This window comes from Bos grunniens, chromosome 10 (assembly GCF_055505025.1).
Source record: "Bos grunniens cultivar Pamir isolate PY7600 chromosome 10, Bosgru_T2T1.0, whole genome shotgun sequence".
NCBI classification, from domain to species: Eukaryota; Metazoa; Chordata; class Mammalia; order Artiodactyla; family Bovidae; genus Bos; species Bos grunniens.
The window spans coordinates 58,078,004-58,101,383 of NC_141174.1; the positions used below are offsets into that span (position 1 = coordinate 58,078,004).

Genomic DNA, 23,380 nt, shown 5'->3' on the forward strand with positions numbered 1-23,380 from the left:
TGACACGATCCAGTGCAGCCCGGGGTCTAAGCACCTCACCCTTTCCCTGACCTCTGTACCCACACCCAGCAAGAACCCGGCTCAGGAATGGAGCTGCAGCTGGGAGCCTGCAGGGTGGGTGGGCTTAACCCTTCCAGGCCCAACTCCCCGGTTCTCTGCTTCTCTAGCACAGGGACATGACACACACCAAGGACACTCCCGCAGGAGCCCAACCTCTGAAACCACAGTCCTCTACGCAAGGGCTGAAAAGGCCATGGAGTTAGGCCAGCCCGAAGACACCATCAGAAACAACGAAGGTCCCATCTGGGTGCTTAAACTGGGTGCAGGGAGTCTCCGCCCCCATCCTCAGACAAGAAAGTAAAGAATGAATTAAACACAGGCTGGGCTGATAGACAGGCCCCTGCTGCATGACCCCTGGTGGGTCACTTCCTTGGCAGACTCAACTCACACACAAGAGGGCAGGAGGGAGAGGCCGCGTGAACCCAGGCCCAGGCCTGCCTTGCCTCCTCCCCCGGAGTCCCCAGCACCTGTCCTCTGGCTGTGCCCAGCGATGGCTGTCTACAACCCAAGGAAGCACAGGTCGGAGAGCAGTTACTTTGGATGATTTCTTTTTATTTTGCGTTTCATATATTATCCAGTTTCACATTCTCACAGGATCAGCAATTACAACAGCCACCTCGTCTCCCAAGTCTGAAAACGGCAAGACGGCCACGGCCGCAGCCAAAGGCGAAGCACTAATGTGCTCACGAAACAAAAAATTGCACAATTTTTCCTTCATTTTTCTTAAACTAATGGCTGACGCTAAGGCTCACTGCTGGAGAACGGAAACCCTTTTCTTCTTCATGCCTCAAACGAAAACGTTAAACTTATCTGACAAGGCGGACAAGGTCTCTTCAATAATTAATTGCACACACACACGAAAAAATCCTTTATGTTGCATAAATATTTTGTTACACAGGGTACAAAAATACTTTCACTTTTTTGGTTGGTTTCAAAGTTTGGAAAGAATGAGGAGCCATGGCAGGGGTGGGGTGCGCCGGGGAGAGGTAAGCGAAACGGGTAGAGAAAGGATTTTCTTAATGGTTGTTGGCCCATCTGAGGAGGAGGAAACAGAGGACCCTGATTTGAAATGACCAGGAAAATGCTCTGTCTTGGCTGGGTGGTCCTTCCTGTTCAGCCTGGAAGTGAGTGGGGTGGTGGTGGTGGTGGTGGTGGGGTGCCAGCCGCGGGGCGGAACTGGCTGCGGGGCTTGGTCCTCACTGAAGCCGGGTGGGTGCAGGGCAGGGGTGTGGGGAGAGGGACCTGGAATGATGAGCTGTTAGTGGCCAGGCCTTGTTGCCATGGTGACACAATGTGAGAACAAACTGTACACTCACATATACACAAGTTTAAGTGTCTTAATTCATGCCAGAAAACATGCAAAATTAAACGCCTCGTGTCTCTGAGGTGGGGCTACGGAAGCAGATTTGGACTGGAGGTCGGGCCTTGCTCAGTTCCCAGGGAGGCCTCCCCGCTGGGCCTGGGGGTCCCAGCGAGAAGACCCCTGAATCCGGCCGTGAGGCCTTGGAGTGGGGCTGTGGGGCAGGACAGGGCTAAAGAGGAAGAGAGGAAGGAAAACAGTCCACTGAGTCAGGCTTAAAATTCACAGTCTTTGGAGGGCAGCAGCAGCAGCTCTGCAGGGCCACCTGGGGGCGGGGAGGGGGGCGGCGCTAAGGGCGGCTTCCTCCCCCGTGGGTCGGGGGCCTCGAGCTGTGGTGACAAGACCTGGAGGGAGGGGGGAGAGAGGGGGCTGTGAGCAGAGGTGGGAGATTGGAGCAGGACCCAGGCCCGCCCCCTTGCAAGGAGGGTGCCAGGTGGAGGGTAGGGGGTGGCAGGGTTGGGGCAGTGGGGAGAGCCAGCCAGAGTGCCCCCGGTGCAAGCTCAGGTCGGGTGAGCACCAGCGAGCCCCCAGGAGCCATGGCTCTGCAGGAGGTCGGGCTCTGGGAGGCTCTCTGTCCTGGTCTCAGAGCCCACACTTACTGAAGAACTAACAGAACTGCCGATATTTCCATCCTGGCTGGGTGGTATCAGAGGAAGGGTACCAGCGCACCTGTAAGAGAAGCCAAGGTTAGGAGCTAGCTGAGCAGTGCCTCCGCTCAACGGGGGAGCCCGAGAAACGGCCTTCTGTGCCCCTGTCCGAGTCCTGGTGCCGTCTCTGAGGGCGGAGGCAGGCCAGTTACTCACTGCCGGGTGTCAGTTTCCTCATCCCCAAAATGGGAGAGTGCCTTCTGACCTGCCTCTTCTACAGGATGGAGGTTCAAAGGAGAGGACGGTTACAAAGGTGTTCACGCTCCTCCACTGAGGCTGGCAGAAGTGGGAGGAGGCCTGGCAGCCGGCAGCAGGTGGAGGGCATGTGGGCCCCAGTCTGCCCATCCCCGTTAACCAGGAAGGAGAGCGTGGGACTGCTAACATCAAGGAAGGGACCTAACACATTTTCTCTCAACTTCTTTGAGCCTCAGTGTCCTCACAGCTCCAGAACAGACATGCTTCAGTCACAGGGTGTGACTGAACTTCAGTACACTCTGGGAAACAGTGGGGGACAGGGAGGCCTGGCGTGTTGCAGTCCATGCGGTTGCAAAGAGTTGGATGCCACTGAGCGACTGAACAACAACAAAGTCACACGGTGTCCACAAGGATCAGGTAAGACAGAATATAAAAACTCGTTAGAAACCAAAGTCCGTGTGGTCTCCAAGGGGTAGGACTCCCAGATGTTGGTCCTGGCCTTGTAGGAGTCAAGGAAGTCACAGTCACACTTCCACACCCATCCCCCACCCCTCCTGTCCCCGCCATTATTATTGTTGCTTAGCCGCTCAGTTGTGTCCAACTCTTGTGACCCCTACAGCCCACCAGGACCCTCTGTTTATGGGATTTCCCTGGCAAGAATACTGGAGTGGGTTGCCATTTCCTTCTCTAGGGGATCTTCCACATCCAGGGACTGAACCCGCATCTCCTGCACCAACAGGCGAGTTCTTTACCACTGCGCCACCAGGGAAGCCCATGCCCCTCCATTACAAGACTCCTAACCCACCAGCTGAGCCTCCCAGGAGGGGCCTGGTAGCGACCTCAACCCTGGACTAACCCACAGAGCAGTGGCCCCAAAGCGGGATTCCCAGAGACAGGCCAGGAAACGACACGCACTCCCTTCTCCAAGGGCCTGGAGTCTGGATCATGAGCTGTGCTGGGGGCCAAGCCAAGATCGCAGGGAGGCTGCCTGCCCCAGTCACAGGCAGCACGTTTGCCCCTGGCTGCCTGGGAGGGTGGGGGCAGGGCACGACAGGGCCCCGAGTCAGGGGTGGGGGGCGGAGAGCTCAGAGAAGGGAGCCAGGCTTCTCTTAGGAATGAGAGGGAGGGCTCAGGAGAGCCCTCGATGAGGCAACCGAGTGGCAGCTGAGCACAGAGACAACCCTCACGAAACTGCAGTCGGACCCGGCACCCGCTCGGCTGCTGGGAGTCCCCGCCGCTACAAGCAAAGACATCAAGCGACACCAGGCTATCTGGAGGCTGAGAACTTGCTCCTGTGCCCCCTCGGAATTCCAGGTGCTGTTCGCTACAGCTCAGGACCATCCCATGCTCAGCAGGAAGTCGGCGCTGGTTCCTCTGAGATGCCAGGACACTCGGCACTTGGCACATCTGGGTCCCGGGCCACCTGTCCAAGGCTGGAAGGACACTCTGGGCCCCGAGGATGGGGCACCGCTGTTGTCGGCACACGGCTGACCCCGACCTGCCAGGATCAGGATTAGGACCCGCATCACATGGACAGGGTCAAGAGCCTCGTGGAGGTATCCAGCCTCAGAGGCCACCTTATTTTCTCTCATGTCTTTTAAACATCTGGAAGCACTTCCCTCCCTTCCTGGCTGACAGCTGAGTGGGAGGAAGCCTTTCCTCCCCTTTGCTGAGCTATGGGCTGCCCTCCCAGCTGGAAGCCCAGCTGGACGCCAGAGCTAACTCCCCAAGAGAGGGGTGATGAGGAAACCAGCACCGCTGCCACGGGATGAGCCTGTGGCCAGTCCAGCTCAGGGAAGCCCTAGTGGGCCCAGACCACCGCCCTTCACCCAGCCTCCGGCTGGAGCAGCCCCTTATCAAGGAAGTGCAAGGCAGACTGGGTGCCCTGCAGGGCTGGAGCAGGGAGAGCGTCAGATGAGAGTGGGAGGGACCCTGGAGGCCTCCAACCCAGCCTCCTCCCCCAGCGGCTGCTAAGGGGCCCCTGCAGCAAGCCTGCCTCATCCGGCCCAGCCCTCTTTACTAGGTGCTGCACCCCGCACTCCAGAGCCTGAGACAGCTGCCACCTCCTTGGGGAGGAAGTAGAGGAAAACCCTCATTTCTGAGCTCAGGATTGTCGTGCCATTGAAGTGGACTTTCCTCAGATGCCTGGGAGACGCTGGTGGTCCAGGTCCCTCAAGAAGCACGGTCCCTTCTGGCCCCAGCTCAGGCTCAGGGGTCAAGGCCAGCTCAGCAGGGAGCGAGCAGCCGGTCCCCTCTCAGGGCCTCCAGTCGTTCACAGGGCGGGCTTGGGAGGCCTAAGTGGCCATCCCACAGGGACAGGCCATGGGCATCCAGAATGCCTATAGCTCCAAGAGGAGCAGCAACCAAACAAAGGAATTGGGGGCACACACTCAGTCCCCCCTCAAACCTGGGACTGACGGAGAAGATACACAAAAAGGTGGGTGAATGGCTGAATCCACATGAGAAGAAATAGGAGCAGCCAACAGATACAGGAGCCTCGCTCATCACAAAGTCCAATTTTGGGACTTCCCTGGTGGTCCAGTGGTTAAGACTCCAAGCTCCCACTGCAGGGGGCATGGGTTCGATCCATGGTTGGGGACCTAAGATCCCGCATGCCATGTGGTGCAGCCACATTCAACAGTACCCAGTCTTAACCCAGACCGGCAAGTCTACATTCTGACCTTGTGATAGTTCTAGGAAATTTATGATAAGGAAAACAAGCAGGACAGGTGCCCAGAGAGGTATGAACAAGGGCGTCCGTGGCACCACAGTCTATCAGGGCAAAAAAAAAGCGTGTAAACAGCCTCAGCCTCAGTTACCTGCCATCTACAGGGAGCTAGATACACTTACACGCTGGCAGGACAGCCAGAATGTAGATTAGACTTACTGACATGGAAGCACGTCCCAATAACTTAGTTCTAAAATGATTAAATATGTAATTTGTGTGAAAGGTTCATACCCATGGATTTACTTACACTCCTGTGTCCAACCACCTATGAAGTCTAAGGCCTAAAAGTGCGGATATTCTGGGGAGCAGCAAAGGGAAAAGAGAAGAGGCCCTATTTCTCATCATGAATGCAAGACCTCTAACAGCTTAATGCTTAGGCACTCGGCACATGCCAAATGCTGTTCTTAGAGGTTTCCCCACACTAAGTTCACTTAATCCTCAGAAAAGCCCTCTGAAGTTGATGCTATTATCATCTCCATTATACAGATAAGAAAAGAGAGGCAGGGGGGTTTGTCTAACTCATCAGTAAGTGCCGAGCCAGTGTAAGAGGGGCGGGAGAAGGGCCACAGTGAAAGATCCATATCCTCAGGTTGAAATGGAAAAAGAGGTCCAGGCTGGGAGGGCCCTGGTACGCATGGGGACGTGCAGAACCCTGCTTCTAGGCCAACATCTTCATGTGCCCAATGCTAGCGTGCACCTGCCACCCATACCCTCTGAAAGGAGATGTTTCTATCAAGATGATCAGAAGGTCCAACAAGACAGCCTCATTCATGCCAATACAGAGTCAGGCCTGAACCATCTAGCTCATCCCCTTTCTTCCTGCAGGTCTTGTCCTCACAACTACACGAGGACCCCGTTCAGTTTCGCTCAGGCTGAGCTACTGGCAAAGGGCATGAGGTCAGGATGTACGTGCTGGGGTACAGAATGGAAGGACCAGTGCTCATCCCCTTTTGTCTAGTGGCTGCTGCTGCCTCTCCAAGTCACCTCCTTACCCCCAGGGACAGAAAAATGCAGGCTACTGATCCTCTGAGCTCAGAGTAACCTCCTTAGTGTCCACTTCCTTCATGCAGACATTTGCAACCTCCACCTCTGGGGCAGCACTGTCGGGGGGCAGAGAGGGGGCTCTTGGAAGTTAAAGAGAAAGTGCTACTACTTAGAAAATGCTTTTAGGGACTTCCCTGGCGGTCCAGTGGTTAAGAATCTGCCTCCCAATGCAGGGGGAGACGGGTTCAATCCCTGACTGGGGAACTAAGATCTGACATGCTGTGGGGCAACTAAGCCCGCAAGCCACAAACCATGGAGCCAGCCCATGGGCTCTGGAGACCCAGTGCAGCCAACGTAGGCCCAGTGCAGCCAGGAAGGGAGGAAGGGAGAGAGGAAGGAGGAAGAAAACGCTTTCAGGCCTTTCACTGCATTTGGTCCTAACTGTGTTTTACTGTCAAGGACACGGCTGTCCAGAGAACTCAGGTAGTGGACCTGAACTAGTCACCACCTGATCCAATCACTTATCGTCAGGCTCCTCCTGAAAAAAGCCACCATCCTTTGAGGTGGCCTTCATCCCATTCCCAGGGAGGCCAAGGTGACAGGAGCTCAGGCACAAAGAGTCCTCTAGCCTCAGAGGTGACCTGGGGGGAATTAGACAATAATGATATTAAATGTGTGCTTAGTTGCTCAGTCATGTCCAGCTCTTTGTCACCCCATGGACTGTGGCCCCCCAGGTTCCTCTCTTCATGGAATTCTCTAGGCAAGAATACTAGAGTGGGTAGCCATTCCCTTCTCCAGGGGATCTTCCTGACCCAGGGATCGAACCAAGGTCTCCTGCATTGCAGGCAGATTCTTTACCACCTGAGCCACCAGGAATGTTAAATAATAACCATCAGCACTCCCTCTATACTTATAGGCTACCAACCATCCTATAAAGGAGCTAAGGCTATCATCATTTCACAAAGAAATGAAGACACAGAGAAGTCAAGAAAATTGCACAAAGTCACACCGGTGTTGAAAGAGAGACAGGGCTTAGACGGAGGCGGCCACAGGGTATGGGGAGGGAGGGAGGAGGCTGGAAAAGCAGACAGGAGGCGGGCACACAGTCCTGCTGTACAGAAGCTTAGGAACGGGGAGCAGCACGCTACTCCTATCCAGCTGGGGCACCACCCTGAAAGGGCAGCCACATCGCTCCTGAATAATCCGACATCCCGACTGTCCTGGCTCCCAGACTCTGCCTCGTGTGGTCATGGCCTAGCATCTCAGAGCAGATAGGGGCAGAAGCTCTCCACCCAATCTGGTCCTGCCCTCTCGTTTTACAGATGAGGACCACATGGAGGCCCAGAGGTGAAGTCACCTGCCGAAGATCAGGTGGCCAGCTAGTGGCAAAGCTGGGATCAGAGGTCTCATGGGGCTCCTGCAGTTAACCGCCCCCCAACCCCACTGCTTGGTGGGGAGCACCATCCACCTTCTGCACTCCACCATGTCAGAGAGGACTGTGTTCACTCACGGCTCTGTGCCCACCACAGTGCTGGTCTGCGGTCAATCCCCAAACAGTGCCCAGGAGAGGAAGAGCCTTGCCACCTCCCTGACTAGATCAATTTTCCAGTGTCTGTGGTACACAGCTGGGGAGACTGCCAAGTGCAGCCACGTGTCTGCTCTCATTCAACCCAAGCAGCCGTGGCCAGGGGACTCTTTGAAGGGTAGCAGCCAGAGAATCTGAGCCCTCCACCTTGGGGCTGGGTGAATCCTTCAAAGGCCTGGGATGGGACACACACTTGGCCTTCCCCAAATCCTCCCATCTCAGCTTCCAGTTTCCGCAAACCCTCTGTCCTGGCTTCTCATATCCTTGAACTGCTCGTCTCCTTTCACTGCCCTGGTCAAGTGACCTGTGTTCCCCACCTCTCAACAGCCAAGCTGCTCTTCCCGAGCCTCAGCTAGCTCACTTCGCTGATGAGAGGCCCAGGTGCACTCGCCACTCACCCTAGCCCTCCTGTGCTGCCTGGCGGTGCCCTGTCACTGTGGCACCTAGGCATGGCTGAGAGCTGATCACCTGGCGTGGTACCCGGCATGGCACTGGGCAAGCATAGAGCCCTCACAGCCCAGCTGTACCCCCCACCCCCAGAAGCGCTGGCTGCGTCTTCTGCCCAGCCTGGAGAGTTTCCAGGCTCGGTGAACACAAGAGCAAACAACCGACGGGCACCTCGGAGGTTCCAGGTGCAATTCTAGCCCCTCACCATGTCTTAACACTTAATTCTCACAGCAACCTGAGGCAGATAATACTATTCTTATTTTTCCAGATGAGTAAGAAAAAACAAAAAAATCCAGACAAATCTTTCAGAGCTTTCTGGAGTTCATGAAGACAGAAGAAGGCAGAGGTAAGCGGTCTGGGCCCAGTGACCACACTCCTCACCACGGGCACAATGGGCACGGCCTGCCCGCAGGCGTCTAGTGGACCCACGGTGGCTCTCTCACACTCCGTGTTAGCAGCGTAGCCTGAACGTGGCCTCACAGCTTATCCTCTCCTCCCCCTGTCACATCCCAAACCCCAAAGGTACTGTCAAGCAAGAAGCAGTGCTGTGCCAGCTCTGAGGAGCTGGGCGGTCCATGACCAGGTGGGAATAGAGCCTGGCCAGCTCAGAGCCTTCCTTCTCCCCCATCCTGCTCGTCCCATCCAGGCTTACCTGAGCATGCAGGGCGGCAGCAGCAGCGGTGGCGGCTGGGTAGGTGAATGCAGTATGTGAGATGGCTGGGGTGAGCTCTGTAGTGTACAGAGGGTAGGGGGCCCAGGCCTCTGGGGATGCAGGGATCAGAGCGGCCCCCATCAGGTCATCTGCAGCAGAGACAAGAGCCCCCGTCATCAGAATGCTGGCTCCCCCTCGCACCACCCCATTCTGAGCAGAGAAGGGGACCCAATGCTATCGTTGAACATGAGGTCCCTTCTCAGCTCCCCCAAAGGACCCCAAGACTCTAGGAAAGAAACTATAGTAACTTGGCCAGGCTTGGCAAGCATCCTGTCTGCTTCAAGAAGCCCTCGGATGGGCTCGTCTCAACCAAAGGATCAGCGCAGGCTGCGAGGAAGCTGGGCAGAACTAACAGCTCAGGAGCTCAGGCTAAGGTGCAGCAAAGGCTGTGGGGGTGGAAGCAAGCCTGGGACCCGTGGGCATGAGTAATGGTGGGTGCAAGAAGCTCCTGGAAAAGGGGGCGAGCATCCACTCCCGCGGGGGTGCCTTCTGCATGCAGCTTCATCCACAAGGGCCCCCAGCTCTGCCAGGCAGAAGGCAGCAGATGGCCGCTGAGTGCCACTCACAGGGGTCCCGTGCGATGAAGTGTGCTCCAAGGGTGGGGTGAGCATTGGTGGGATTTGGTGTAGCCATTAGCTTGTTCTTGGCCATCTTGGTGTTGGCTTTGGCAAACTCTAGCCTCAGGGTCTGCGGGTTCTCAGGATCAAAGCGAATACCCTGTGAGAAGAGGAGGAAGGGAGAGGCTTTACTCTGTGGGACCCGGACTGTCCACTGCACACCTCATGATCTATCCTGAAAGACTCAGCCACACAGAGGCCAAGACAGAGGACACGCTGGTTGGGCCTTGGGAGGAGTGGCATTTGGCACAGATGGTAAAGCCAGAGATTCTGCCCCAGGATGGCTGGGGAAGGTACGTCTGCAGGCCCTTTCCTTAGGTGTGGAGTGGAGGAAGGTTTGTAGAAGACACGACAGAAACCCCACTGTCTAGAAGTCTGCGGGTTGGAGAAAGGCCTGTTCTCCGTCTACTCACGTTCAATGCATTCTTGGCTGCTTCTGCTCCTGCCCGGCTGTCAAAGATCACAAAACCAACAGGCTAGTAGGAAAAAGAGAGAACACCCTTGCATCGCTCCCAAGACTCCATCTCCCCCTCAAGCATACAAAACAAATATATATATATATAAAATTCTTGTCCATATCCTCCTGATGTTCAACAGGAAAAACAGTGAAAGGTTCTTGGGCACCAAAACTCTCCCACCCAGGTACCACTTTCTGGGAAATGATGCCAATAGAGCGCTATCCCACTGCATGAAACATCACCCACTCTTTTGCTGTTGTTGTTTAACACATGCAGGTAATTAAGTGCTAGTGTTTTGTCCAGCAAGGAAGGGAACACTGATGTATCAAGGGCATGGGAAGGATCCAGGTTCAATCAAGGGGCAACAGGTTCAAAACTTTTCCAACTTCATTTTGCCAAGGTTCAGTCCAGACCACAAACAGCCCCTAAAGACTCTGGGCCCCAGAACTCCTGGCACTAGGAGCCAGGGCACAGCCACCACCTCCATGGTCCTCAGCCTTCAGCCCCACTATAGTTTCTCAAGGGCCAGAGAGTGGGGACCAGGAGCTGACCGGTAAGGAGAGGGAACCTGTCTACTTCTTCATCCTTTTACAAAGGAGGCTACTTTTTCATCAGCCCAGGACAGGACCAGGATGACAGGGGGCAGGTCTCAGCTGCTAGATGCTTCATGACCAGCTTAGGTCCAAGCTCAGCAGTCGGTCGGGGCTTGGAAGAAGAAAAATCTTGGAGAGAAATTACCTGTCTTGACGTGAGCTTGATCAGGGACCCTTCATACCCCTGCAGAGAGAGGTGATCAATAACAGGGAAGGTCAGACGCCTCTGTTGTGCTACCCCAGCCACCCTGCAGCCCCACCTTTCCCCAGCTCACTCTCTTCTCCCTCAAAGGCAACCCACCCAGATCTCCACCCCCCGCTGAGCGCCCTCAGCCCTCGAGTCCCACATCACATGGCCTAGCACATGGGGTGGGCATCACACTGCAGCATTCATCCTTTCGTGCAGGAATTCCCCTTTGCTCCATTAGCCTGTCATTTGGAAGCTCAGACCTCCCCTTTTTAAGTTTTCTTATCCGCAAATGGAAAATGCCATGCTGAATCTCAAAGATTCCTTATATGGCAAAGTCTACTGAGGTTCTACGGTCTCCACTTTACAGATGAGAAAACAGAGGCTCAGAGGGGCTCAGCAATTGACAAAAAGCCATATGTGAGTCAGCCGAACCGGGGCAGAGAGCCAGGTCTGCGGTCACGGTTTCTAATAGTTCTCCTGCTGCCCAGATCGAGTCTGGACTCATTCCTGATGCTTCTCCTCCATCCGAGGCTCTGCCCATGGGTGGCTGGGTCCAGACTCACTTTGAACGGCCTGAAGAGCAGGTAGAGTTCTCTGGGTTTAATATCCACAGGGAGCCCACTGACGAACAGTGTCCGGACCTGGGGAAGAGACCATGGTGGTGAGGACCAGGCTTACAGGAGAACAAAGATGACGCCTCCTACTTTAGGAAACGAACTGGAATCCTTCCAGGGCTGAAGGAAGAATTCAGGATTTCCTGAGACTCCTATAGAGGCTGAGGCAAATGAGCACCCAGAGTTTGACAGCATTTAACCTTTCAGAACCCTTTCTGGACCCTCCCCTCTCTCTGGTTTCATCCTGCAGGCGTCACAACAAGCATGAGCCAAGCACCTTTGTGCAGACTGTCCACTGCCAAACAGCCCCAAGGAGAGCCCTGTTTAACAAGAGCACAGACCAAGGACCCCTCTGAAGCTTGAAGAAAGCTATGGTCTCTGACTTCCAAGAAAAGCAAAGGTAGAATCATACATATTTTTCAGAAGATGCCATGGAACCCTGGCGGAGAGAGGCTCTGTCTGGTTTGATAGGGAGACAAAGAAGTAAACTCTATGCCCTGGAGTGATTTCATCAGAGGGCCCAGCACTTTCATATCCATCTCTTCCTGCTTTCTAAGCCAGATGTAGGCTCTTCAGTGGCCGGGTATGTGTTGTGTTCTTGCTTCTCTGCCCAGCTCTCTGTTGGGTGCTGGTACTAAATGTTTACTGAATAAGGAACTTAGGGAAGGAGTCAGAGATGGAACAATGATGCTGGGCTTTGAAGAATGAGTAGGATCTTGTCAGCTTCTAGTGAGGCAGAGAATGGTGTAAGTTTCAAGCCTTGCCTTCAACAAAGTTACACGCTGTAGGTGAAGCTGGGTCTCGACACCAGGTGCCCATCTCGTGACTCAGGTTCGGCAAACCTCACCTCCTGAATGGTGGGTGAAGTCCAGGAGAGGACTGGTGGGAAAACTTTCTTAATTCACCTCTGCTGGTTAAATGCAGCCAGCAAGACCAGATCAGCCAATTATTATTACAAGGGAGGGAGATCTTCCAGAGTGTAGATCCATTAAAAACATCTTGAAACTGTGCTTTCCTGAGTAATGGAAAATCTGAAAGAGCAGAGCTTCCCAATACACTTGACTCCTGTTTTGTTTTTGGCTGCATAGCTTTCAGGACCTTAGTTCCCTGAGCAGGGATTGAACCCTTGCCCTCAGTAGTGAAATCTCAGAGTTCTAACCGTTGGGACTGCCAGGGAATTCCCTCAACTCCTTTTGCAAGTCACATCTCATACCACTAAGCCAAAAGTAAGTCTTCAACTCATCACTGACAACTAAGAACAAGTTCACATGCCTGATGGCTCAGATGGTAAAGAATCCGCCTGCAATGCAGGAGACCCGAGTTTGATCCCTGGGTCAGCAAGATCCTCTGGAGAAGGAAATGGCAACCCACTCCAGTATTCTTGCCTGGGAAATCCCATGGACAGAGAAGCCAGTCGGGCTATAGTCCATGCGGTTGCAAACAGTAAGTAAGACACAGCTGAACGACCTACACTTTCACATGCCTCAACCTACCCGTCACGTGGTTTATTCCTGAAAGCCTTTAGTGTACCACATCCCCCTCCAGAGGCACCAAAGAACTTCCGTGCTCTGATGATGGCCTGCGAGATGAACCCAGGCAATAGCCTTTCTGGAGACAACGGCGTAAACCAGGAGCCCAGAGCAGTCAGGCAAAGTTACACCCAACACACACATTCTCTCTCTCCAATGACACACATGTCAACAAGAGACAAGAATGGAAAAGGAAACCAGCCCCACCACTGCTCGGAACCAGTGGCCCCACCCCAACAGGACCGGCTCATGGAACAGGTGAAGGACAGCTTCTTCTCTCACGTGAGTTTCCGCCAAGAAGCAAACTGAGCAGAATCCCCTGCCAGTTAGGACACCCTGTCCCCTTCACTGATGCCTTCCCTCGCCCCACACACTTCTGCTCCTGGGTCGGGGGTGAGGCTTCCCTATGTCTCACAGCCCTTGGCCGCTGTGTCCCTGCACACACAGCTCCTGAGCACCGCCCTGTTCCAGAAACATCTGGGAGAGACCAGACAGCCCAGGCTCCAGGAGGGTCCGATCGAGCTCCTGGACTCCAGAGGGCAGCTGTCCCGACACCCCTCTGCCCTGTGATGAAAGGCCTCTCATTCACATGTAAACCCCCAAACAGAAGTGTCTCTCTCAGGTCACGCAGCTTGTTTTTTTAAAGGCAGAAGGACTCAAAACCCAGGTCTCCCTCCCAACTGCTCACCCAGGCTGGTAGAGACGATGCACGCTTTGGGGTGCCACGCTGCAAAGCCCAGCCTACACCCATCAGGGCCCTGTTCCCTCGTCTCAGGATGATGGAACGTACTTTGGGTCAAAGACACAGAACCAGAGCTGCCTCGCAGCAGAAACCTCTGCCTCAGTTCTCCCCAGGGGCCACCCATCTCACCCCGGCTAATTTTAAATCCTTCTTCCAATGGCTCCTTTCTGGCCAGATTTCCCCAGAGGCCCCCTAAAATAGAAAGTTCTCAGCACAAAGTTTCCTGCTTGAGGAAGCAGACGGGAGTGAGCACGGGGGATCTTTCCCTCGTTCCCAGCTCAGACCCTGGTTTCCATCCTTCTCTGGGCTACACGACTCTTTTCTTCTGCTTCTCATCTTTCAGGTTCTAGAGGCTACAATACAGGTCCCATCCTGTCCTGGGCCATCATCCCTTAGGAAGCAAGCCCAGGTCGAAGCCGCTATGGGTTATGTGGTGGGCCCCCATCTGCCAGTTCACAGACCCTTCGCTGGGAGGCTAACCTGAATGCTCTCCTTGGTTCTTACTTGACCCTGGACACCCCAGCAAATAACGTGCCCTCTGTCTGTCCCCTTTTGCAGACATGGAAACTGGGGCCCCAGAAAGGGCTCATGAAAGCTTGGAGCAGAGCTGGGTAAGAGCCAGGAAACCCCGATTCAGCCATCCGTGCCTTTCATCCGGCTGTGGGGAAGAGGGAGCCATGGCTGGGCAGCCTCATTAGCCCCAAAGATGGGTCAGGTGCTGCCATGCATCCTTTCAGTAGCCAGGCCCTTCCCTGGGTGCCTGTTTAGGATGACAGCAAAGTTTCAGTGACAAGAAGCATGAGCTTAGCAGGCTGGCCAGTCACATGTCGAGACAACAGAGTTTCCAGAGCCCACCGACCTGCTGTGCTGCTTCAACTGCATCAGGTCCTGCCCCAGCCCACTGACCCCAGGTCCCAACAAAGACCCACATAGACCCGTTGCTCGGCAGCTGCTCATGCTGCCCCACAGCCCACCCCTTCCTCATTCCTTAACTAAACGGCATCCCCCCTTCAGGTCCCTCTATTTCCTCACTCCATTTTCCTTCAAGTCTTACGAAGGCCCTTAAAGACCCCTTGGATCTTTTACTGGTCCTACCAGTCTGCACTCACCTGGACTCCAAAACCCATAGGCAGGAGACAAGTCTCAAAACTTTCCTATCTTCCAAGATGTCTAGAGCCAGGCTCAACACCGGAGACCTCCCCCATCTCTACACCCCTCGGTCCCTCCAAAGAAGGGACTCAGAGCCACAGACAAATGTGGCCGAGCATAGTAGAGTGCTGCCGTAAATGGGAAAGGCTTTAGTTAGTGAGACCAGGGTTTGCATCCCAGTTTTATGCTTGGCTTGGTGAACCTGCTCCATCTCTCTGAATCTGTTTCCTTATCTGTGCAACACAGATATCATCTACCTTCCATGATGACGAGCACACTTTACTCTATGCCCAGCATACAGGAGAGGCTGAACAACATCCATGTTCACTTAGGGCTCCTGTAATCTCAGCTTTACCTGCACAAAAACCTCACCTATCAGGTACTGCAGGCTTAGTCATAAGCCTAAGGAGGCTGGGGGGCTTCCCTGGTGGCTCAGTGATAAAGAATCCGCCTACCAATGCCGGAGACGTGGGTATGATGCCTAGGTCCAGAAGATCCCCTGGAGAAGGAAATGGCAACCCACTCCAATATTCTTGCCTGGAGAATCCCATGGACAGAGGAGCCTGGCAAGCTACAGTCCATAGGGTTGCAAAAGAGAAGGAAATGACTTAGCAACTCAACAACAGTGAGGCTGGATCAGGCCCAGATCAGACTGGGGCTAGGAATGTACAGGAGACGACCTTAGGCAGTCGCCGGATTCTTTAGTGCTCCTCTTTCCCAGGGAGCTCATGTCCAAGGTGGGAGGCACTGTGGAGATCAGCTAGTTCAACCTCATTTTATAGATGATGAAACTGAGGCTCAGAACAGGAAGCTGACAAGCAATCTAATGGCACAGTCAGGATCCTTAGGTTTCGCAGGGACAGACACGTGCGGTTACTTCTGTAAGGTCTGGTCAACAGTCCTGCGTCTCAGGCCAGCACTGGTGACCACTGCTCCATGCCAATCACTGGCACCAGCCTCACAATAACAGGACACAACACTCAGCAAAGAGTCAAGCACAGACAAGGAGTCAGGGACCAACTGCCATTGATACAAGATGGAAAGATCAACCAAAGAACCCATGGCCTATTCCACAAGGCTTTCCAGGTGGCTCAGATGGTACAAGAATCCGCCTGCAATGTGGGAGGCCTGGGTTCAATTGGGAAGATCCCCTGGAGGAGAGCGAGGCAACCCACTCCAGTATTCCTGCCTGGAGAATCCCATGAACAGAGCAGTCTGGTGGGCTACAGTCCATGGGGTCACAAAGAGTCTGACACGACTGAGTGACCAACACTTTCAACACAAATGTTTTAGGGTAATTGGAGGAAGTATAAGGGGTTGCTCACACAATCCCAGGCTGCTGGAAGGCACCAGCCTTGTTTACCTGGGCCCTTCTCCTTCCATACACACTCTCTCCAAAAGCATTCACACAAGCCAAGACAATACCTCTCTTGCCACAAAATGTAGAAAGCAACCATGGTCCTGCTGAAATGGTCACTTTCATGGCAAGTACCAGCAGATCATGCTGGACCACAGCCTCATCCTTGGCACAGTTAGAAGGCAAGTTTGGAACAGGGTGGAGAAGGTAGTGACTGGGAAGGGGTAGAGAAAAGATAGGAAATCCTTTGCAATCCCCTGGTAGCCTAGTGGTTACAACTTGGTGCCTTTACTGCTGTGGGCCAGGATTAGAACCCTGGTAAGGGAACTAAAGATCCCACAACCTTCATGGCTCAGCCAAAAAAAGAAAAGATGAGGAATCTTTAGAGGCCAATGAAAGAAGACACATGTTGAGGAACCTGCTGGAAGCATCAAATTCAACCCAGACAAGGAATTTGGCCAGAGAGGTGTCCCCACACAGGCCCATCACAGACACGGTGTACAGCCTTCATGATGGTCAGCAGCAGACTCACTGGAGGCCCCAGCCAGCACCAGGCCTGTCTAAAGCAACAGGCTGCCCTTCGGCACAACGGTGTCCCCAGCCAGCACGGCACAGGGGCTCCCGAGGCTGCTCACTCAAGCGAGCCCTACTGCCTATCTTGCCCTCAGGCTGCCAGGAGCCAGGGAGTCCAGCCCACAGGCTATCGCTGGTGGGCAGACTTCCTGGGGTCGGCTCGGTCTTCACAGTGGTCCTGAGCCCTTTTCCTCCAGCTAGAGCCAGACCTCGGGTGCATAGAGCTCCCAACGACCTCTGGCCTGCTCCTCCCTCCTCCCATGCTCTGGGGAGGGGTGGAGGAAGGCACAGGAAGTGGTGGCCTCCACCCTCAGCCTTACTTTTTTTTTTAAAAAAATTTATCATTATCTTGGCTGCACTGGGTCTTAGTTGGCGGCGTGCAGGATCTTCATTTCCTCATGCAGGATTTTTTTTGTGGGGGGCACAGACTCTCCAGTTGTGGTGGGTGGCCTCCAGAGTGCCCAGGCTCAATAGCTGTGACATGCAGGCTTAGATCCTCTGAAGCCTGTGGGATCTTAGTCCCCCAGCCAGGGATTGAACCCAGGTTCTCTATATTCCAAGGTGGATTCTTAACCACCTGACCACCAGGAAATTCCCCCTCGGCCTTTTTTTTCTTTGTTTAGACTGTGCTGGGTCTTTGTTACCATGCGTGGCCTTTTTCTAGTCGCAGCAAGTGGTGTCTACTCTCTAGTCGCGGTGCACAGGCTTCCCCTGCGGTGGCTTCTGTTGTGGAACACCAGCTCTAGGGTGCACAGGCTTCAGTGGTTGTGGTACATGACTCAGGTGCTCTGTGGCATATGTAATCTTCCTGGACCAGGGATCGAACCTGCGTCCCCTGCCTTGGCAGGTGGATTCTTATCCCCTGGACTACCAGGGAGCCATATCAGACTTATTTTGAGGCATATACAGGGCCCAGACCACATGCGGGGGCCTTGCAGGAGGAAAACCAGAGGAAAGCCCCCATGTGGGATAGGATGGGGGTGTGGGGTCCGCAAGGCTACTCCCCAAAGTACTTCCTCCCTAGTGGTGGGGAGCCCACACTCAGTCAGCCCAGGCTGGGGCCTGGCTGCTCCACCTTCACTCGCAGCATAAACACTCAACTTCCCAGATAAGGACAGCAGCGGGATGCTGTGGCTGAGAGGATGGGCTCTGTATGCACCAGTTTCTTTCGTTGGGTCTCAGCTGTAGTATGTGGGTTCCTCTCTAGTTTCAGTCTGCAGGCTTAGTTGCCCCACTACAAGCTAGATAGTTTTTCCGTGCCATGTTTATTTAAACAATATTAATGAAATAAAATAGAAGCAAAGGGGGCTTGTGGGATTTTAGTTCCCTGACCAGGGATCAAACTCACATCCCCTGCTTTGGAAGGCAGATTCTTAACCACTGGACCACCAGGGAAGTCCCCACCAGCTTTTACAAGAGATGAAAGGGGTAAACATTGCTGTCAAAACAGTCGTTCATCCTTGGATATTAAACCCCCTTATCCTTCAACTCCAAAAGACAACACAGCCTCCTTCTAAACCCCAGCCTTATACTGTCCAAGACAGCACCCTGGGCTCCGGGGACCCCCTGTTTGGGGTCCAGATCTTCGTCCACAAAGGCTGCTGAGGTAGAAAATACCAGGGCCACCCCCATCCTTCCCCCACCCCCAAATAAATCCCAGTGGTCCACCAGGAACGCTACTCAATGGAAGAGACCTCATGAACTGGTGCCTTCTAGGCAAATCTCTGCCTCACAAGGCTAGGAAACTTGACTCTGGGCAATAGAAACATCACACCAAAGAGATAAAAGATGTTCTTTGAAAACTGATTCCTTGTAGCAATCCTTTAGCAACTCTGATAGTTAGAATCCAGTCCGGAAAAGAAACTGTTTCAACTGTCCAGTCCATCAAAACATCTTGCTAGCTTTGAACCCTGCCTGCTTGCTGCTTAGCACAGGGAGCCCTCCTGGTGTCATCTAGATGGAAAACACCACTTACAGAAGTGGGTGGGGGAGGAGGGAAATCCAAACAGGGGAAAAACAAGCCTCTCGAAAGCCCCTCCCACATCCTTCCCCAACTCCCAGCCCTCTCCAGCAACCCAAATGCAGAATATCTGAGCTGGAAGAAACCTTATTTTTAGCTGAGGTTCAGGGAGTTGCTCCAAGTTACTGAGCGCGTCAGAAGTACCCCAGTGTCCCCAGGTGCCCAGCTCACAAGTCAAGGCTCTTTGGCAGACCTTGATCTCACACCACCAACACACTCAGACCCCAGTGGGGTCAGCCTTAGGTGTCCGGAACAAGTGACCTTCAGCGTCTGAGCTAAGAGGGCAGAGGGATGACTGCGGGAGCACGGGGGTTCCACTGGAGAACCCATGGTTAGTCTTGAACAATGAATTATATAGGGAAGTCGAAGGGAAGACTGACAGACTGCCAGCTCTCGGCAGCTGAGCGGGAGCAGCCATGTACAGTGGGAAGGGGCTAGGAGTAGAGCAGGGCCCCTCACAGCCTCAGACGACCCGAGTCCAAACAGAAGCCCAGGACACCTCATTCCGGCGTCTCACTACCGCCCCTGCCAGCCAGATCACAGGAGTTTATGAGCTTCAGACCGCATTACATAAAGCTTGCAGTTTTCCTGCTGCAAACGTCCCTGCCCATCATCACGCCCAGGTCAGCTCTGCCTTCTCCAAGGGGAAAAGAACCATTGAGAACCAAGACACAGGACTCAGGCTCAGCTTCCTGCTCGGCCAACAGAGCTGACACCGAAACAAAAGAAAAAGTGCCTCAAGCCAACTATCAAAGAGCCTGATTGAAGTCCCAGCCCTGCGGCCAGGCAAGTGGCTTCAAGGCCTTCACCACTGCCTCAGCATTAGAGAGGAAGGGTAGGCTAGATGCAGGGCCCTTCACGCTCTGACCTTCTAAGAAACCAGGCAAGGGGGAGAATGTGATGGAGTCTCTGAGTGATGCTCGGGCACTGTCCTCCATGGGCTCAGGGCTCCTACGCCTTCCTTTTTGCCCACAAGATGGCAAGGAAAGCAGGAAAGAAGGGGACAGAGGTTGAGAGGGTGAGAAAGCAGGATGCTGGAAGCCAGGCCCTGGGGGTTTCAGAGGGGTCTCTCTGCTGGGGCAATATTGCAGCTGCCAGATGTAAACCTCAGAGCAGGCACCGTACCCCTGCATGGATTTCAGGGGCCTGGGCCTTTTCTTCTGTATACATGTGTAGGGGGTGGGGTGGGGCTTGGTTCTGCCTGGGTCCTGTGCTTAGCCTTGGCACTGGTAGGTCACTCTTACCCCTCCCAGGGGAAATAAGTCCCTCTCAGTGGGGCCACTTGACGAGAGGTGGATGGAATGTGGTGACATGGCCCGCAGACCCAGGACTTATAAGGGCTGAACAAGGACACGGGGAAAAGAGCAAGCAGATACAGCCAGACAGCAGAGCAAACAGATACAAACACACACGCTCCCAGAACCCCAGGGCCTCCCGTGTCCTCCAAGGAGCTCTGGGCTGCTCAGCTCCCAGCTAGGACATTGCCCGGCTTCCCTCCAGCAGGCCCCACCTGGGACACCTCCAAAGTCACCACAGTCCGACCTGGTGGGGAGAAGTCCAGGCTTGGGAGCTGTTCCATAGTGCTGTGCCTTCCTCTGACAATTCCGGCCCCAAATCACATGAATCAGGGCCCTACTTTGGGCAGCACTTTGTAATTTCCACTTCTTTCACACCTACCATGGGAGTGTGAGCCTGAAAGGCCTCTGATGTAACAGGCAGAGTGATACAGGCCCATTTTACAGATGAGGAAACCAGCTCAGGAATTAGGTGCCTGGCCAGCCATTGGCCGAGCTGGGGGTCAAGTCCAAGTTGCCTGGGAAGTTAAGGAGGGAGGAACTAAGATGGCCCAAATAAAGCTTTGGACCTTATAGTCCAAGCTATTTCTAGCCCCAAGAACAGAAGGCCCCGCATCGTGGGAACACACCTGGTCACAGCTGCTGCGAGCCCTGTTCTACACCTCATTAGGGAACCCAACCAAGTAGCATGAACTGCGCTATGCAGACTCCGTGCTCCCAGGCTGGCTGGAGGGAGGGGCCGGGCCTGCTTTCCATCTGGTTCCAGACAAGCCAGAGGACCATGCTTTCAGAGGCAACTCAGAAAGACAGGCTCACAGGGCCTCCAGCACCAAGCTTCCAGGCATGGCTCCCTTCCCCTCTGTGCCATCCACCCACCCTGTCCCTCCTCCTGCTGTGTGGTCAGCCAATACCCGTCTACTGCCTGACCCCGTAGCTGGCAAAGGTTGCAGGTATCACCACCGCTACACACCACCCCACAGATTCAAGGAGTTGTCCTAGGGGAATCCCATGCCCTTCCCCTAGCTCCAAAATCAGTACCTCCAACCCTTAAACCATGTAACGTTAATCCACTGAACATGGCACCATGAACCCAGAGCGCTGAGCCCTTCACATTTGTACACCACCTGACTGAGACAGATGAAGTCTGATGAATTTCCTAAAGGGATGCTCCTGTCGGGTGAGGGTCTCTGTTCAGGGATAGAAACGCTTCTAGAACCTGTATTCTAGTTTGGAATAGAATGCTGCCCTGTCTCCAACATAGTAGGACCCCTCCATCCTAAGTTGTGCCCATATATAGCTACAGCTACACATGAGAACAGGGACCGGTCTGGGTGGAAGTTCTTCACAGCTGTGATAGCAACGAAATTTCCCCAAACTGGTTTCAGGTCCTATTCCAAAAACTTCTCCAGATCTTTCCCAATTAAAACCCCAAACTCAAACAAACAAATCACTCACTTGGGAAGAGGGAGGGTGGCTAACCACAAAGAGGAGGTAGAGACTCCAGGACACTCATGGCGTGGCATGGTTCAGGTCAGGCCCTGCCCTTTCTCCTTGAGGGTGCCAGGCTTGATCAGAACTATACAGGCAGCCATGATGACTTCACTGTCAACGGCCTGTCCTCAGTCGGCTCTAAATGGCTGTAAATGACAGATGGGCCAAGGCAGACCCTCCGACTACACCCAGCCCCTGCTATACTCTGGAGACACCCAACTTGGATGGATCCACCAGCAGACTCTTCAGGAATGGAGGACTCAGCAATCCTGCCACCTGTCTAGCCTTGATACACCTCACAGGTAACCTTATTCTTTCCATCCAAGGATGGAATAGGGAAAGAAGCTGAAACCGGGGAGGTCATGCTGGTCCCTGGGCAGGCAGTAGACAGGGTTCGGCATAGGAAGCTCTGTGGGCTGTCTGCAGTTCCCACCTCACAGCAGCGTGGTTTCTGAAGTATAGCAGATGGACTCTGCCCCAGTTCCTCACACTGTGCCTGGGGCGTGAGGTCCCCTCTGAGGTAGCCATGGTTAGGGGATGGCAGAGAAACTGACAACTTACCAAATGTTGCTGCTGCCCCAAATCAATGGCTGAGCAGAGGCTGGGGGCCACCAGGTGCAGCCAGAACCCACCACTCTAGTTGAGCTCTCGGAGATGGGTGGCCTCGGGCCAGGAGCTCAGCCCTCAGGGCAGGTGGGAGGACTCCTCTCCTCTACCTCTAGGACTCTCTGGAGAACCAGTGTGATAAATGGGTGGAAATAAAGCAAGCTGAGTGCTGACGAATTGATATTTTCAAACTGTGGCGCTGGAGAAGACTCCTGAGAGTCCCTTGGACGGCAAGGAGATCAAACCAGTCAATCCTAAAGGAGATTAACCCTGAATATTCATTGGAAGGACTGATGCTGAAGCTGAAATGCCAATACTTTGACCACCTGATGCAAAGAGCCAACTCACCAGAAAAAGACCCTGATGTCGGGAAAGATTGAGGGCAGGAGGAGAAAGAGACGACAGAGGATGAGACGGCTGGATGGCATCACCAACTCAATGGATGTGAGTTTGAGCAAACTCCGGGAGATAGTAAAGGACAGGGGAGCCTGGAGTGCTGCAGTCCATGGGGTCGCAAGTTGGACACAGCTTAGTGACTGAACGACAACAAACGGGTGGCAACAAACGGGTGGCGAGCAAGAGAGCAGAACAGCACATCCCGCAGTTCCTGTCCTGACTCCACTTACAGTGCTGGCCAGCCTCCTCTGCCCTGCTCCACCCCAGAAATGGAGATGAGAAATCGGAATGTCCAAACATCGAATGACACTTAGAAGCTAGTTCTTACTGCGGCTGGCCACTTACGGAGACCCAAGAGAAAGGCCTCCCAAATGAAAGGCAGTCACTTTAGAGTTACCTGAAGTACCTTTTTTTTTTTTTTTTAAGTTAAGATGCCCAAAGCAACAGGGAATCAAAGGGTTGGGAGGTGAAGGCGGTCAGGCCCAGCACAGGCTACAAGGGGGATGTACTGTCCGTAGAGCATTCACCTGATCTGGTTTTTATCACCACACAATAACAATTCTAAACATCATCTGTGATAAACTGCTCCTCCCGCAGGGGCTGACAGCTCCCACCACCCACTGTCAGGATGCAACCAACTCAAAGAGAACTAGTCTGGAGCCAGCCCTGGGCTTCTATTTGGGACCCTGTCACCACCTAAAGCTCAGCCCTGAAGAGCCTGAGATGCAGATCCTCTCAGACCTTCAAGCCTCATCCAAACCCCCAACATAAAACAGAAGAGCCAGCAGAGTGTGTTAAGAGCAAACTCTGGGTTCAAATCCCAACTTAACCATTTACGAGCTACATGAAAGCTATTTAACCTGTGTCTCAGCTTCCTCATTTATAATATGGTAATAAAATAAGTACGTCACAGTGCTGTTAGGAGAGTGAAATGAGTTAAAATGGTCAAATGCTCAAAACAACACCTGTTATAAGGACTAGATATGGGTTCAGTACTGCAAATAGTTCAGTCTCTCCATTAGGTTATCTGAA

At 53.8% G+C, this 23,380-nt stretch overlaps 1 protein-coding gene across 8 annotated transcripts in view; it reads right to left on the reverse strand.

Annotated features, from left to right (window-relative positions):
- RBPMS2 (RNA binding protein, mRNA processing factor 2) overlaps positions 1-23,380 on the reverse strand; it is a 37,521-nt gene that overhangs the window by 10,026 nt on the left and 4,115 nt on the right. For 4 of the 8 annotated variants that reach the window (XM_086321502.1, XM_086321500.1, XM_086321501.1 and 1 more), the window contains exons 2-6: positions 11,140-11,217; positions 10,532-10,570; positions 9,749-9,811; positions 9,285-9,435; positions 8,659-8,807 (exon numbers count right to left, since the gene is read on the reverse strand). In XM_086321502.1, coding sequence (XP_086177628.1) covers positions 8,659-8,807; positions 9,285-9,435; positions 9,749-9,811; positions 10,532-10,570; positions 11,140-11,217 — 480 coding nt within the window. Of the gene's footprint in view, positions 1-591; positions 1,765-2,019; positions 2,090-8,658; positions 8,808-9,284; positions 9,436-9,748; positions 9,812-10,531; positions 10,571-11,139; positions 11,218-23,380 lie in introns of those variants that run through there. The other 4 variants (XM_086321504.1, XM_086321503.1, XM_086321508.1 and 1 more) reach the window with 4 other exon arrangements.